The sequence below is a fragment of the Eschrichtius robustus genome, chromosome 11 (assembly GCF_028021215.1).
Source record: "Eschrichtius robustus isolate mEscRob2 chromosome 11, mEscRob2.pri, whole genome shotgun sequence".
NCBI lineage: Eukaryota > Metazoa > Chordata > Mammalia > Artiodactyla > Eschrichtiidae > Eschrichtius > Eschrichtius robustus.
The window spans coordinates 65536934-65551509 of NC_090834.1; the positions used below are offsets into that span (position 1 = coordinate 65536934).

The window sequence follows — 14576 nt, forward strand, 5'->3', positions numbered from 1 at the left end:
AAATATGTATAATATATATTTTGCTTTTTTGTAAATTTATTTTTGGCTGCATTGGGTCTTCGTTGCTGTGCGTGGGCTTTCTCTAGTTGCGGTGAGCGGGGGCTACTCTTTGTTGTGGGGCGCGGGCTTCTCACTGCGGTAGCTTCTCTTATTGCGGAGCACAGGCTCTAGGCGCGTGGGCTTCAGCAGTTGTCGCACGCGGGCTCAGTAGTTGTGGCTTGCGGGCTCTAGAGCTCAGGCTCAGTAGTTGTGGCGCACGGGCTTAGTTGCTCCACGGCATGTGGGATCTTCCCGGGCCAGGGCTCGAACCTGTGTCCCCTGCATTGGCAGGCGGATTCTTAACCACTGCGCCACCAGGGAAGCCCTATCACAAATATTTTAACCTTCTGGTTTGGAGCTGTGCTTTGCCTACAATGCTTAAACAGCACAGAGACACCAACTGTGTGTTTATAATTGAAGAAGAATGTTGGGTAAAGCCACAGAACGAAGGAATGGCAACTCTTGTTGGATGTGTGTGTCGCTGCTGTGAAAGAGTTCCCCGAGGTACCTGGCTCCACATAGACTCCCCCCTTCTGCCGGCTCCCGGGTACTGTCCAAAGTCCTGAGGACGCAGGGCCCGCCTCCAGGGAGACAGTGGGGGATTTGTACGGGAGCACAGGCAAGAAAGTTCCCAACCACTCGTTGGGGAAGGGTGGTGACCAGAGAGACATGATGACCCACTAGGGCAGGCTCTAGAAAATAAGTAGGAATCCTCCCGTTGAGCAAAGAGGAAAAGGAACCTCAAGGAGAAAGGTGAACACTTCAGAGGCATGGTGGAAAAGAAGGGCTGGTGCCTGGGACACCAAGGAGTTCAGGATGACCAAAACACAGGGTACGCAGGGGACGGAAATGAGGCCAGAGAGGGAAGGAAATGATAAGGAATTTGAACTTTCTGCTGGGGCAGTAACGGAGCTTTGGGGTAATTTTTGAGAAGAGCTGAGCATGCTCAAATGTGTGTTTTGAAAGGATCACACTGACCGTCTGGAGGAGCACGGGCTGGAGTGGTCAAGATGAGCTATGCTCAGGCCTGAAGAGGGAAGAAGTAGGGGGGACGGGTGGGAAAGGATGCCTCTGCAAAGGGTTCTGAGAGGTCAGGGGAGGGAGGAGCTCAGGACGATGACCAGGCCTCTCTGTTGGCCAGATGGAGGGTCCTGGCGTCCACTGAGCTGCAGAACAGCAGAGAAGGGACAGGGTGTTTGGGGTAAGGGTCAGGGAAGAAGGAGCTGACAGGAGAGAGGGGAGATTAAGGAGGTTCACTATGTGCCAAAAGCAGTAGAATTTGACAAATCAAACCGTTCACGTATTACCTTCCAACAGATGCTCTTCTGGAAGATATATTGTGATTTTAACCCCAGACGTGCACACACGCATGCACACGCTGCTCCTAGCTCCTACCCTTCTCTGAGCTGACAGCCAGTCCGATTCTGTTCTGGGCCCATGGCTACATGAAGAAGGCAGATTGGTTCACCCGGTCTCTAAGTGAAAATGCCGATGCCCATAATCCGCTGACAAAAGGCTAATTAGCCTGAATTTTAAGTCCCAGATCCCTCGGGGAAGAGCATGTCAGGAAGTGCCAAGCTTTACAGAGCATAGCTTTCCCTGAATTAAGGGAGGTTGCAGGTTTTGTCTGCTGGCCCGCGTCTCAGACTCCACTGTGAGCCCACTGTGGGGAGAGGGGACCTGGATTCAGACGGGCGGGCTTTTCCTATTACAGCCCTCTCCCTGCTGAGGCCCAGAGTGAGGACCGAAAAAAGAAAATTCTGGAGCAGCAGTCCTAAAGGGCACTCAGACAGATGGGTGTCCTCTGAACAAGAAGTGGGGGGGAACGAGGACCGGAGAGAGACACGGGAGACAGGGTCACCTGGAGACGGTCCACGTCAGGTCACCGAGCAGCCTGGGACCAAATCTGTTCAAATCAACCGCAAATTAAACTGTGTGCTATCTTGAAATCATTCATCAGCACTAGACGCCGCTCCTCTGCCCCCTTCAGATTCCTCAGCTCTCTAGAGAAGGAGAGAGCCCCCCAGGCCTCCTGTGCGCACGGGCGCGGCCGGCTCCCCTGGGTGTCCGTCTGTGTGTGTGTCCTTCCCCTGAGCACAGCAGCCTCAGCAGAGCTGTGGTGTCGCCGGGCGGGGTGCGGGGCATCCAGACTGGAGACAGACAAGGCCCGAGGAATTAGAGTTAATGAATACGGACAACTCCTTCCAGTGTCCTGGCTGAAAGGGGAAGGCAGGTCAGGCCCGTTGCTAGAAAAGGGTGAAGGATTTTGAGAGCAGGATTTTCTTTTTCGGAAGCAAGAAATGTGAGCGTTTTTATAGGCTGAGGTAGAGGTCGAGAGGGAAGGCAAGACGGAAGAGAGAGGAGAGAGAGGGGATGACTGATGTGTGGGCTTTAACCTGGAGACGTGTGGCCCTGGTCTACTCCCAGCTTTTCTCGCCGAGCACACAGGATGTTCCTCCCCTTTTCAGGCACAGCCTGGCTCCATCTCACCTCTGTAGCCTGTGGAAGCAGATGTTACTCCCCAGGTGGGGTTAGGAGTGGCCTGAGGCTGCTCTCCGTAGAGGCAGGACACCCGGCATCTATGCGTCGCCCCTTACCACCTCCCACAGCGGCCAGAACGAGGCCCACACGATCTCCTGCCTCCTCTCTTCCTGCATCTCCAAGTCCCCAGGTTTCCTCTGCAGACGTACCGCACTCTCCGGTGTCCTGGAAGCAGCTCAGCCCTCTTCCAACCTCGCTCAGCCTTGAAAGGGCCTCTTTCTCCACCTGGATCCTGCTGGGCTTTTTGCAGCCTCCAGAGGCTGCTCTTATTCTGTTACTAACTTTGATCACGTTGTCCGCAGCAACCCCCCTCCTCCCAGTACTCTGCAGCTTGCCACCGCACCCCTCGGATCAGAGCCCCACTCCTTGTCATCCCGTGCACCTCCACGCCTCACCCCTGACGCCTGAATGACATGCCACACCTCTGCTTGGACCTCACCTCTGATTCCAGCGTCAGCCCTTGATGCAGAAGCTTCTTCCTGTTAAATCGTCTCCTCCCCGCTCTAATTCATAGCCCCCACCTCCATTCACTTCCAGCACGTCCAGCTGTGGACAGTCTTTGAGCATTTATTCTAAAGTCCTAAAGGGCCCAACATTGATGCGAGAGGCCACCCCTCACCACTCAGGATGCAAACACTCACTGTGCCCTTTTGGCTTCCATCAGACAAACTCCAGGACTTTTGGAGGGATGAAGCAGCCGAAAAACCCAGCTTAATAGAGAGGACAAAGCTCTGGGAGAGAATGGAAGAAATTATACAGGCCAGTGGAGGCCTGGACATTCACACAACACAGAAGAGGAGGAAAGGTCACTCTGTCACTGCAGTTTCATGGTGGTGTGAGACCTCCACCTAGAACGTGAACCTAAACCTTCTGGGAAGCTTTCTCTGTTCTAGGAAAAAAGGAGGTGACGGGGGGTCCGTGATGGAGCCAAAGGTGGGCTGATAGAAAGAGGGGCCTGTCTGATCTCCAGTAGCCTTGAGAATGCTGGGTTCTACCTGCCAAGGCTGCTGTGGAAGCATCTGACCCCCATGCACAGCGCTGCCCCATCTCAGCCCCCCTACATGCGCACACACCTCCACTCCCATGTCTGTAGAAGAGGCCGTCCTGACCGCCGTGGTTTGTACAGTGTAACCCTGGCCACAGGTGATATAAGAGCCACAGGGGCACGTGCTCCCAGCAGCCAGTCTGTGGGCTGTCCAGTGACATGTGACATGGCCTGATACCCCAAGGTGGGTTGGGTCAATTAGATACTATCCCTGCACTTGGTAGATGTGAAGAAAATGAGGCATCAGCGGAACCATGAGATGAAGGGAGTCTTTAGAGGTCTTGGTAAGCCATGAAAAAAATCCCATTATAAGTACGCTGAAATTGTAGTGAATGGAAATATATACTCAGTAGAGGATTAAGAAGCCAGTTGGTGAAAAGAGGAGAGGACAGAGAAGTCTCATTAATAGCAGACCAGAGACAACCTCTAGAAGTTCTGATGCTGACGTTCCAGGGGCTCCCTTGGACCCAGAACGAAACTTCTGCTCGGTTCTTCACAGGGCCTCTCTTACCATGGTTTTTGCTCTTGAACTCCTATGAGAGTCCATTTCCGTTATTGCCCCGTGAGTGCTTTTACAATAAATCACCACCACCACTCCAGCTAACCTTTTATTGAGCTACCTTGAGTGAGTCTCTGTTTTTGCAACCCAAAGACTGACCAGGACACGTGTGGACTTGTCCTGCCCATAAGTACATTTGGTGGGTGTTGGATTTGGGCCACTCTATTTGTTTTCATGTAGTTTGTCACAGTCTAGCTGTGCTTAAGATGAAACCTTAAAATGGTGGGAATGTCTCTGAAGAGAAAAGAAGCTAGAATGAGCAGAACAACCCAAGTAGAAATGAGGTTTATCCCACAGAGAGGAGTCCAGAGTTTCTGGAAGAGAAACACTGATGAAGAAGAAGCCCTAAGAATATGGGTGTGAAGAATGCTGCTTGGAGGGAAGCTTAAAAGACCCTGGTTGGTGACTCCCTGTTGGGGAGCATAGAGCAGCTGTGCATGGGCCCCAGAGATCTGACGGCAAGATGCCTTCCTGATGGTGAATAAGGTGTAACAAAGAGTTAGCCGAAATTGGGCTAACTGACTGCTTCTCCTGGCCAGAGACAACCCACTAGGAGCAAACAGTTGCATCTTCAGACACGATGATTTTGGGGTGGAAAATGAAGGACCTGAGAACACAGGCACTATTTTCATCACTTCTTCCCATCGCCCTTTGGGACTCTGGAAGACCTAGGAACATCTCAAAGAAGATCAACAGTTACCTAAAAAGATCAGGTTGATATTTAGCTGAGGCTATGAACCCTGGCTTAACATACTAGAAGACACCATTCTTAGCCAAGAGTGCAGAAGATCTTATACAGGTGGGGGACTGGTGATTGATGAGTTAGTCTCATCAGGAGGATTTAAAAATGAATACCAGGAGGAAAAGGGAAACAACACAACAAAACAGATAACCCATTAGACCAGTTGCTATGAATGATATTAAATGGGATGTGGAAAAAAGAGTTTCAGGACAGGCAGTGCCCAGGAAGGAAGACCAAAAGCCTAGCTGTAAGTGGCCTTAGGTATCCCAATGCATCCCTCACAGAGAACAAACACTAACCCAGAGCAAGGTCTGCAGGCACCCAAGCATGTCAACAGACCACGTAGAAATGGGCAGACTAATGTGCTGTGCCTGCCTGGAAAGCTGTGCATCTGAGGCAGAAGACTCATTGGGAAACAGACGCGTGGGTCTTAGCAGAAATGACCGCACTATGGGAGTATCACAGGTAGAGGTGATGCTCTCCTGAAACAAATCCTAGCACTAGTGCAGAGATAAAATCTCATCTTGAGGGAGAAGCTCACTGAAAAGACATTTCCTGGAAGTCTTTGTTGGTTGAAAACAGAGGATCTGACAAGTTCATGAGTTGCTTTGCTGGCAGGATAAATCAGAATACTTCTGATGTAAAAAACAGAGGGAAGTGGGGAGGGGCAAATTAGGGGTATGGGATTCAGAAATAAAAACTGTGTGTAAAATAGGTAGACAACAAAAATATATTGTATAGCACAGGGAATTGCAGCTGTTATAATAACTTTTAATGGAGTATAATCTGTAAAAATGCTGAATTACTATGCTGTACACCTGAAACTAATGTAATGTTGTAAATCAACTATTCTTCATTTTTTTTTTAAAAGAACAGAAATCCTGACACAAACTGGATTAAACAATGAGAAATGTATCATCTGGCTAAGGAATTAGAGGTAAGATAGGGGTCAGGGATGGTAGATTCAGGAGCTAATCATGGGGTCGGGAACACTGGATCTTTCCAGGCTGCCGTCTTCAGGTTGGCAGCAAGATGGATGCACTTCCAGGCATTGTGTCCAGACGTGAAAATAACCAGAGGAAAATGCACTTCCTGAAGCTATGGAGCAAGGAGTAAATTTCTCAAGTCCCCAGCTTTCCCCTTGTGTGTCATGGTCAAAAGTATGCCAAGTTTAACTCAGTCACTGGCAAAGGGAATGGGATTATGTGGGCCAAACAGGTCCAGCCCTGGAGATGGATCCCCTTCTCATGAGGTGCCTAGGTAGGTGCATGGCAAGAGGTGGCAACCTGGATGAATTCAGGGTTCACTTAGGAAGAAGGAAATAGGGGGGATGGGTGCTGGGTAGGTCATTAACAGTGTACGTCACCAGGCATCTTCTGATAAATGTAGACAGTAAGGAAAAGTGTATATTAAAATGTGAAGGAGAAGGAGAAAGAAAATGTGTAGAAAAATGAGAACTCTTTGGCAAAGTAGAAGTAATGAGACCCTTAGGAGAACTGCTCTATCATCAGAGAGACTGAGGCAGTGAAGGGGTGTTTGGATATGGTTAGATTCTCCCATCAGCTTTAGAATAAAGATTTTCAAAACCTCAGAAGAAAAAATAAAGGCTTCTGTTGCTGGAAGCCTTGATGGAGAGACTTGAAATATTTGAAAAGCTCTTTAGAATGCTATTCTGACTGTGCAATCAGAAGTGACAGTAAGGGAGGTGCTCACGGAAACACACAATTTTTTTTTTAATATCTGTATTGGAGTATGATCGCTCTACATTGTTGTGTTAGTTTCTGCTGTATGACAAAGTGAATCAGCTATACATGTACATATATCCCCGTATCTCCTCCCTCTTGCGTCTCCCTCCCACCCTCCCTATCCCACCCCTCTAGGTGGTCACAAAGCACCGAGCTGATCTCCCTGTGCGATGCAGCTGCTTCCCACTAGCTATCTCTTTTACATTTGGTAGTGTATATATGTCCATGCCACTCTCTCACGTTGTCCCAGCTTCCCCTTCCCCCTCCCCGTGTCCTCAAGTCCATTCTCTACGTCTGTGTCTTTATTCCTGTCCTGCCCCTAGGTTCATCAGAACCTTTTTTTTTTTTAGATTCTGTAAATATGAGAAACACACAATTACTGATATTTTACATGGACATGTACAAAAGATGAAAAGAAACAGTAAGGAAAGTGCACTCTTGCCTTTTTCTTGCTAATTGGTCTCTCTCAGCACCACTTCTGCCCCTCTGCAGCACTTCCACTGTCTAGAAATGTGAAATTTGCCTGTTTATCCACTTCCCTAAAGGGGCCCACTCCTGAACCTAGAAATCTGCTCATCTCTCTGTACTAGGAAGCTGAGCTTCTTCAAAGAACCAGCGTACTCGATACAAGGCCACAGGTTTTTCACAGCTAGGACACTGTGAGCTTCATGCAGGAAACTGCTTTGGTTAAAAATACTGGACAGGATGTGCTTCTTCATATTCTCCTGGGCTAAGGACTCCCAAAGCTACTGATATTCATAGCATCCCAAAGGGATGTGTGTCCTGCCGTCTGGGTTAGCTGGCCACGTCACATCCACCAAGCCCCAAAGGCCTTCCCCTGATTTGGAGGACGTTGTTTTCCAGCCTGTACAGAGCCCCTTCTTCAGACTGACCATCCCCTTGTCCGTCTAACCTTCCAGCTGTGACGCCCCACCACTCCCCCAATGTCTGCAACTCTGGACTCCATCATCTGCCCTCCTGGAAAGAAACCATTTTCTAGCCAGTTCCAAAAGACTCAAGCCAACATAGGCAGGGCAGCAAGTGAAGCCTGGACCAGAGTTTACCAGACCGGTAGCCCCGGCTGAGAACCTCTCCAGGTGAGGGCTGATCCTGGCCGGCAGGAGACTGGCCTGCCCTCCACCTGCCTCCTGTCACATCTCTGCACACGCCATCAGCACTCTGCGCTACAGGGGAAATCCACTGAGAGGAGGAGCTCTTCTTCTAAAGCCCCAGGGCTCTGCCAGTTCCCACACCTGGCAGCGGGACAGGGGAACCTTGAGAGCATCCTGTACAAAACCAGCCCTTGTCTGGTCTTGGCCCTCCGTCCCACTGTTCCTGAGCCCAAACCAGGATGGAACACGGTATCAGGTCTGACTTTCAGGACATTTGTCACCTTAAGGACCAGAGTCAACACTGGGGGTAAGTTTGAGGCTCCCAGGGATGCTCAGCACGGGCTTGTGCTGCCAACACTGTGGCTCTACACCACACACTTCTTCACCTGTGATCCTGGCCTCAGCTCATCGCCACACAAACCCCAGCACTGGCCACCAGCCTCTGTAGCTCCCCACTCAAACTGACCTCCCTCCTTTATGATTCTGGACTTTACTGGACTTCTGTCAGCAGTTTTCTCCAGTTGTAGTGCTCTCGCCTAGTAGTCACATGGGTGATAGGACCTAAGTGATCTCCTAAGAGCAAATAGCCCCGTCCTGGGGCCTCTGCCATCAGCTCTGCTACCCTTTGCTGCCCTCCCCTGGCCATCCGTGTCACTGCAGGTGACCCTTCAGTGCTCTGATGGCTTCATTGGTGTGCTCATTTTTTTTTTTTTAATCTATTTATCTATTTATTTATTTTTGGCTGAGTTGTGTCTTTTGTTGCTGCGCGCGGGCTTTCTCTAGTTGCGGCGAGTGGGGGCTACTCTTCATTGTGGTGCGCGGGCTTCTCATTGTGGTGGCTTCTCGTTGCGGAGCAAGGGCTCTAGGCGCGTGGGCTTCAGTAGTTGTGGCACGTGGGCTCAGTAGTTGTGGCTCGCAGGCTCTAGAGCACAGGCTCAGTAGTTGTGGCACACGAGCTTAGTTGCTCCACGGCATGTGGGATCTTCCCAGAGCAGAGATCGAACCCGTGTCCCCTGCATTGGCAGGTGGATTCTTAACCACTGTGCCACCAGGGAAGCCCTGGTGTGCTCATTCTGAAGCATTTATTTAGGGCCCCTCTGTAGTATCCAATGTGTAGACAAAGGATTTGGCAATAAAAGTATGTGGAGCTTGCCTTGCACAAGCACACAGTCTACTGAGGAAAAATGAACAGAGAGAGAGAGAGAGAGAGAGAGAGAGGGAATGAATGAATATGAATGAATGGGAGTAGAATGAGTGAATTCCAGGGTACCCCTGTGAAGCCTGGATTTACTCATCATTCCACAAACTCCCCTACCTTGCACCTTCGCCTGACAAAGTCCTTGGAGTTGAGCACCGCTTCCCTTTAGGGGTGGAAATGGGGACCTTTGACACCCGCCCTGCTCCAAGTAGTGGAATGTGTTGGTCACATCTGTCTTCTTCCTCCCTAGCATTTGATGGTTTGTTTTCATTCATAAACCAAATATTTCTGAGCGGGTGGTGAGCATTCTGCCAGGCACTGGAGATACAGAGGGAAAATGCTAATCCCATCCCCCATGGAATTTACAGTCCAGCTAAGGATGTCTACATAAGTAGATCATGAGACAGATTGTTTGATGACAGCTTTGATAAGTGTTACCTTGTGCTGTGTTCTGTCTTGTTCACACCCAGTAAGAGCCCTGCAAGAATAGGGTATGGGGTCCCTGGCTTGGGGTAGAAGAGATGAACCACAGAGGAGCACAGCCTGTGCACGCAGTAGGCGTCTCAGAAAGTGCTGAATGCATGAAAGCGGCTACAGAGAACCAAGCCCATTGTTTCCCATGAGCTCTGCTGAAATCAGCAGCTCCTGTGTTCACCCCTCACCTGCAGCATGCCCACCCCAGCCTCTTCTATCCACCTACCTCCTCTCCAGATGCAGGTCCAGATGTATGAAACTGCTGGCCAGGACCTTTGCCAGGTTCCTGGTCAAGTCGAGGACAGTTCAAGAGCCACAGTCCATTATTGCAGGGGCTGTGTCTGCTGGGTTCACCAAGGTGTCCCCAGTCCTCCGCACAGCACCCAGCACATAGGTTGTACCTGGTAGTTCTGTGGTGGTTGTTGAATGAACACATGAGTTTCTGCATAATTGTCCAGACAGGAGCTTAGCTTCTGCAAGGAACTTAATCGTGACTGGGCTCATCTGATCAATAGCGACAGCTCTCCTGGTTCACTGTAGCCAGAAGTGGATTTATAACCTAATTTGGTGTATTGGCCGCAAAAAGGGTGTAGATCCTGAGTTGTAGTGACCCCATGGGTCAACCTCCAGGGCAAGGAGAGCTCCGCCATCATCCCCAAGCTGAGATTTAAGGGCACCCCTTTGTTCAGCCTGCTCTCAGCCCGCAGGGGTAGATCTGTGTGAGCTGGCTGGTCTGAGGAATCTTCCCGGTAAAGAAGGGGCAGGAGGAAGGATCACCCGCAGCAGGGGAGAGAGAGCAGTGTGCAGTGAGGGCCAGGGGTACAGAGCAACCGTGAGAACAAGCTCCCGAGGTTTGGGAGAGGAGCCTTTGCCAGGGCGGTGCTTCACTGAGAGGGCCTAGTGAGCCCTGGGCTGGGAGTGACCAACTTTTACTCAAAGATCCAGCAGGGGCTGCAGCACATTTTGCTTAAAACTACAGCTGGTTTGTAATTTCAGCCTCAGACAGTAATTACAGCTGCTGGGGCTCCTTGGAGAGAGAATTACGGAAAGGATTCAGCACATTCATTTTATCTACACACTTAACCATCAATTAAATCATTACCGTCTAATCCTATTCCAGAGTCTAGAAATGGTCTGTGAATGTATAATTTTGAAGGCACTGAAGTTTGTTTGCAGATGGTTTTAAGTGAAAACTTGCCTCATTCCAGAGCCCACGTGTATGCTTTCCCGTGGAGGCAGAGCCAAGGGAAGGTCCGGGTCTCCTGGTGGTCGTCTCTCCGGGCCCTGCTGCAGGAGGGCAGACGGGGCGCAGGCTTTGCCTTTTATCTCCCTGTGATTTTGCGCAGCAGGATTACCACTGGGACCTAGAGGAACCTGGGGGCAGAAGGGAGGGGGGTTTGGTTTGGTTTGGTTTGGTTGCCAAGAGGCCTCCAGGAGGGTCCCCCCTGCTGGACTTTTGCAGGGGCCCTGGGCCACCACCCGCTAGCTCAAAGGCAGGGACGAGGTCTTTTCACTGTGGAAACTGGAAGCTTGTGATATTTAGAAGCAGGGGCTCTGGAGTCAGATCCCTGGGCTCACATTTCTGCTCTCCCACTTCCCAGCTGTGTGTCCTTGAGCCAGTCTTTGAACCTCTCCAAGCCTCAGATTATTCAACATTGTGATGGTACAATAATAGGCCCTGCCTAGTAGAGCTGTTGTGAGACTTAAACATGAGAAAATAATGTAACGTGTTCAACACAGTGTCTGGCACTTAATGGGAGCTAGGGAAATTGGAATCATCGGTGTTAGTCAGCATACAAGTGGTTACCAGGGAAGGAGAGAAGCAGAGGGAGAACCAGAGTGCCCAAAAATGTGCCGCCGCGAGGCCCAGCGCCTTCTGAGAGCATGTGGCGCCAGCCTTGGGCTTCACGGCTGCTTGCCTCTCCGACCCTGACCTCCCTCGGTGGTGACCCACTCAGGAGCCCCTTGTTCTGCGACCCTATCCTTTCTGAGCCTGCCCTCCCTCAGCTGCTGCCCCCGTGCTTCTCCAGGAACCTGACTTGCTCTGCCAGCTCCCCGAACAAGCCTTCTTCCCTCCCAAACCTCTGATGGCCCTTTTCTGTCTCTCTCAGATGTTTTCGTGGGCTCACAGTTGGATACAGTTATGCCCCAAGTTTCTGTCTTAAGCTGCTTTCTGTTCTTCTACATCAGTTGGGGGCCAGGGGGCTGCTGACCCACAGGATTCAGTTGCTTCCCTGCCTCGTGATACCAGAGAGACAACTTCTCTAATAGGCAGGGCTCTTGGGCCAAATCAGCTCTTCTGACTCTGTGCCTAAATCTGGGATCCCAGAGACACTGTCTACACCGGAGGGTGCTGGGGAAGTCCCCTGTTTGGGAGCCGACACTTCCAGACTGCTGCAGCAGCCCCCTGGCCAGTGTCTGGGCTTAGGCCATCCTGCCCTCCTGTCCGTAGCATGGGGCTCTTGCCGCTGAGCTTGCTAAAAAGCCCAACTCTTGCGGCCAGCATGGAACTGGCCCCCGGGGCTGGCTTCTGCCCCTGCACGAGCAGCAACTATGTGGCAGCCCCAGACTGGGAACCAGCCCCCAGCACAGCACCATCCAGGTGCCAGACTGGCCTGGAGGGCACCCATCTCATCTTACAGCCATGCCCGGCCCTGAGCCAGGGCTGCAGAGGAAATGAGAGGATGAGAGGCTCCCAGCCAGTGATGTGACAGAGCCAGATGTTCATGGATGATCATCGTTATTGTTGGAAGGATTGTAAAGTGGAGCTTGTTTTTCAACTGCCTTCTAGAGTTGTACGAATTTAGTGAATTAGTAAATGTAAAGCAATTAAAAGAGTGCCTAGTACCTAGTATAAGCTTAAGAGATATTAACTATTATTACTGTCATTATTATTAAAGTAGGAACCAGGCCCACAGGGCTGTTGGATTGCTGGCCAGAAATACTAGGCAGACCCTGATTCTCCTGCTTTGGGACCTCCCAGAAGGGCTTTCTGTGGGGCTTGTCCTCCCATCCAGTGTCTCCAGGCCCAGTGACATCATGGCAGCTTCCTGACTCCTAAACTCAGCATTTGGTACCACAGGGTGGTCCCTTAAGAACCTGGACTCTGGCATTCCCGGAGCAAGGGAAGGAAAAGCCCTCCCTGGCATTCCCCCTCGACACCTACCAGCCACACGGCCCTCAACTCCCTCAAGGAGAAGTGGGGGGTGGATACCCCGAGCTCCCTGTGGGAGGCACAAGGCTTCTCCTCCCTTCGTCCTGGATCATGGGGGCAGGTGGTCGCTGCCCTGCCTTTCTGTCTGTGAGCCGCCTTGGTCCTGGTCAGCCCCCTGGGCCTCTTGCAATGACTCCAGAGTAACAGAATGATGCCCTTCCAGGGAGCAGTAAAGGCTCAGTCCTTGAGAGGAGCTAGGGGAGGACGCACAGGGCGCACCCATACCAGCACCACCTGCGGTGTCCACCCTGGGTCCCAGCAGAACCTGGCCATGACCGCGACATCACCTGTACTCCTGGGGCCCAAGGGCTCACACATCCTGCTGTCCTTTTGCTTTGGCCTGCGGGGACTGGTGACTTGGAAGTATGTGTGTCTGCAGGGCTGGCGGATGCTAAGGCTTTCCGCTGCGGTACCATGGTACATTGTGGGGTCTGACCAGTCTCGACTTAGTATCAGAGCCCCTCTGAGCAGGAGACGTGCAGCCGGCTCCCCTGTGCCCTGGGGAGTGCATCTGGGAATTGCCTGCCAGCTTCATGTCTCCCGGGCACCCCGCCCCAATTCTGTCTTTCCCTCTCACTCTCCCTGGCTTCCTTTCACAGGGTAGAACCCAGGTTCCTTAGAGGGCACACAGAGCCCTTCACAGCCGGGCTCCTCTCTCTCTCTCTGGAGTCAGATTCCACCCCGCCCCTCGACATATTATGCCCCAGCCACACCACAGCAGCTACTTCTAGGATGCAGAGACGCTGCGCTGTGGTGTCGCTTTGCTTTTGCATGTGCCATTCCATCTGCCTGGGACACCTCCCCAGAACGGCGGTGCAGACTTCTTTAGGATACAGCCCAAGCATAGCCTCCTCTCTGTGTAAATACCTACGTGATAGCTCGCATAAGGCTGCGTTGTAACCTTGTGTTTGTTTTCCTGATTAGATGATGAGTTCCCTGGGAGCAGGGATGGAATCTCATGTGTCTCTGAGTCTCTACAGCCTTGGGTAGATCCCGCCTCATGAGGAGGTGCTCGGAATTGGCTGAAGGAGAGAAAGACAGATGAAGGGAAGGAGGGAGGCAAGAAGGCAGGGCCTAGCTTCCCACGTGCTCAGCATGAGGTGCACAAGCCCCTTTCCTGACTCCCAGACCAGGGGCCCTTCACTGACGCTCAGTGCACGATTCTGGAAGTTTACGTGTTTCAACTTCTACCCACTGAAAGGTGAATGGAAACACTCACAGACAGCATCCCGTGCTTTGACCGACAGTATGGGACCTCCTGCTCTGGAAGGGCTTTTAGGAAAAGTCTGAGCAGTCCACAAAGAGAGAAATACAGCTGGGCTTCAGGGTCCTGCAAACTTTGGGATATTTCGCATTCCGAGATGATTTTGTAACTTTGCTTGTCAACCTGAGAAAGCACAAGATGGCGAGGCAGCAGGGAGGGAGGACAGTGGGCAGAGGAGGCCATGGCCTCCGAAAGGACTTCAGAACCACCTGCTTCTGTCTCAACTCTCTTCTGCAAACAGCCTTTGCCGTGCAAGGAAGCCGTGCTCAGGTGTGGAGGTCTAGCCCGAGGCTTGCGGGAAACATTATTGCCTTTGAAGGCTCCTGTGGGATGAGCAGTGTGTACACAGACCCCTCACGGGGTCGTATCTTCTCCACTCACAGCTCTAGTCCCGGCCGCACTGGCCACACAGTGGAGACCAGGGTAGCAGCACACACCTCCTGCTCCAAAGAAGAAAGCATCCCATGCATGTGCTTGTGCCGGCTTCCGCGAAACAACCGTGCTTTACTTATTGCAGTTTCACGCTGTGATCATCCCACTTCAATCTATGCTGAAAATACCAACTGTACCCACTGTCTCCAACGTTATGTAGCGCATGGATTTCGTTTTCCAGACTTCACTGAAATTGTTTGATAAAGTGGCA

At 51.5% G+C, this 14576-nt stretch overlaps 1 protein-coding gene across 4 annotated transcripts in view; it reads left to right on the forward strand.

Annotated features, from left to right (window-relative positions):
* Positions 1 to 14576, forward strand: part of SYT9 (synaptotagmin 9) — a 192717-nt gene that overhangs the window by 153304 nt on the left and 24837 nt on the right. The window contains exon 7 of one of the 4 annotated variants that reach the window (XR_011075468.1): positions 5803 to 5863. The exons of 2 other annotated variants lie outside the window; for them this stretch is intronic. Coding sequence is in view for 1 of the 2 variants with exons in the window: in XM_068556223.1 (XP_068412324.1) it covers positions 5798 to 5833 (36 nt within the window). In the remaining variant the exon portion in view is untranslated. Of the gene's footprint in view, positions 1 to 5797; positions 5864 to 14576 lie in introns of all 4 variants that reach the window. One more of the 4 variants, XM_068556223.1, reaches the window with a different exon arrangement.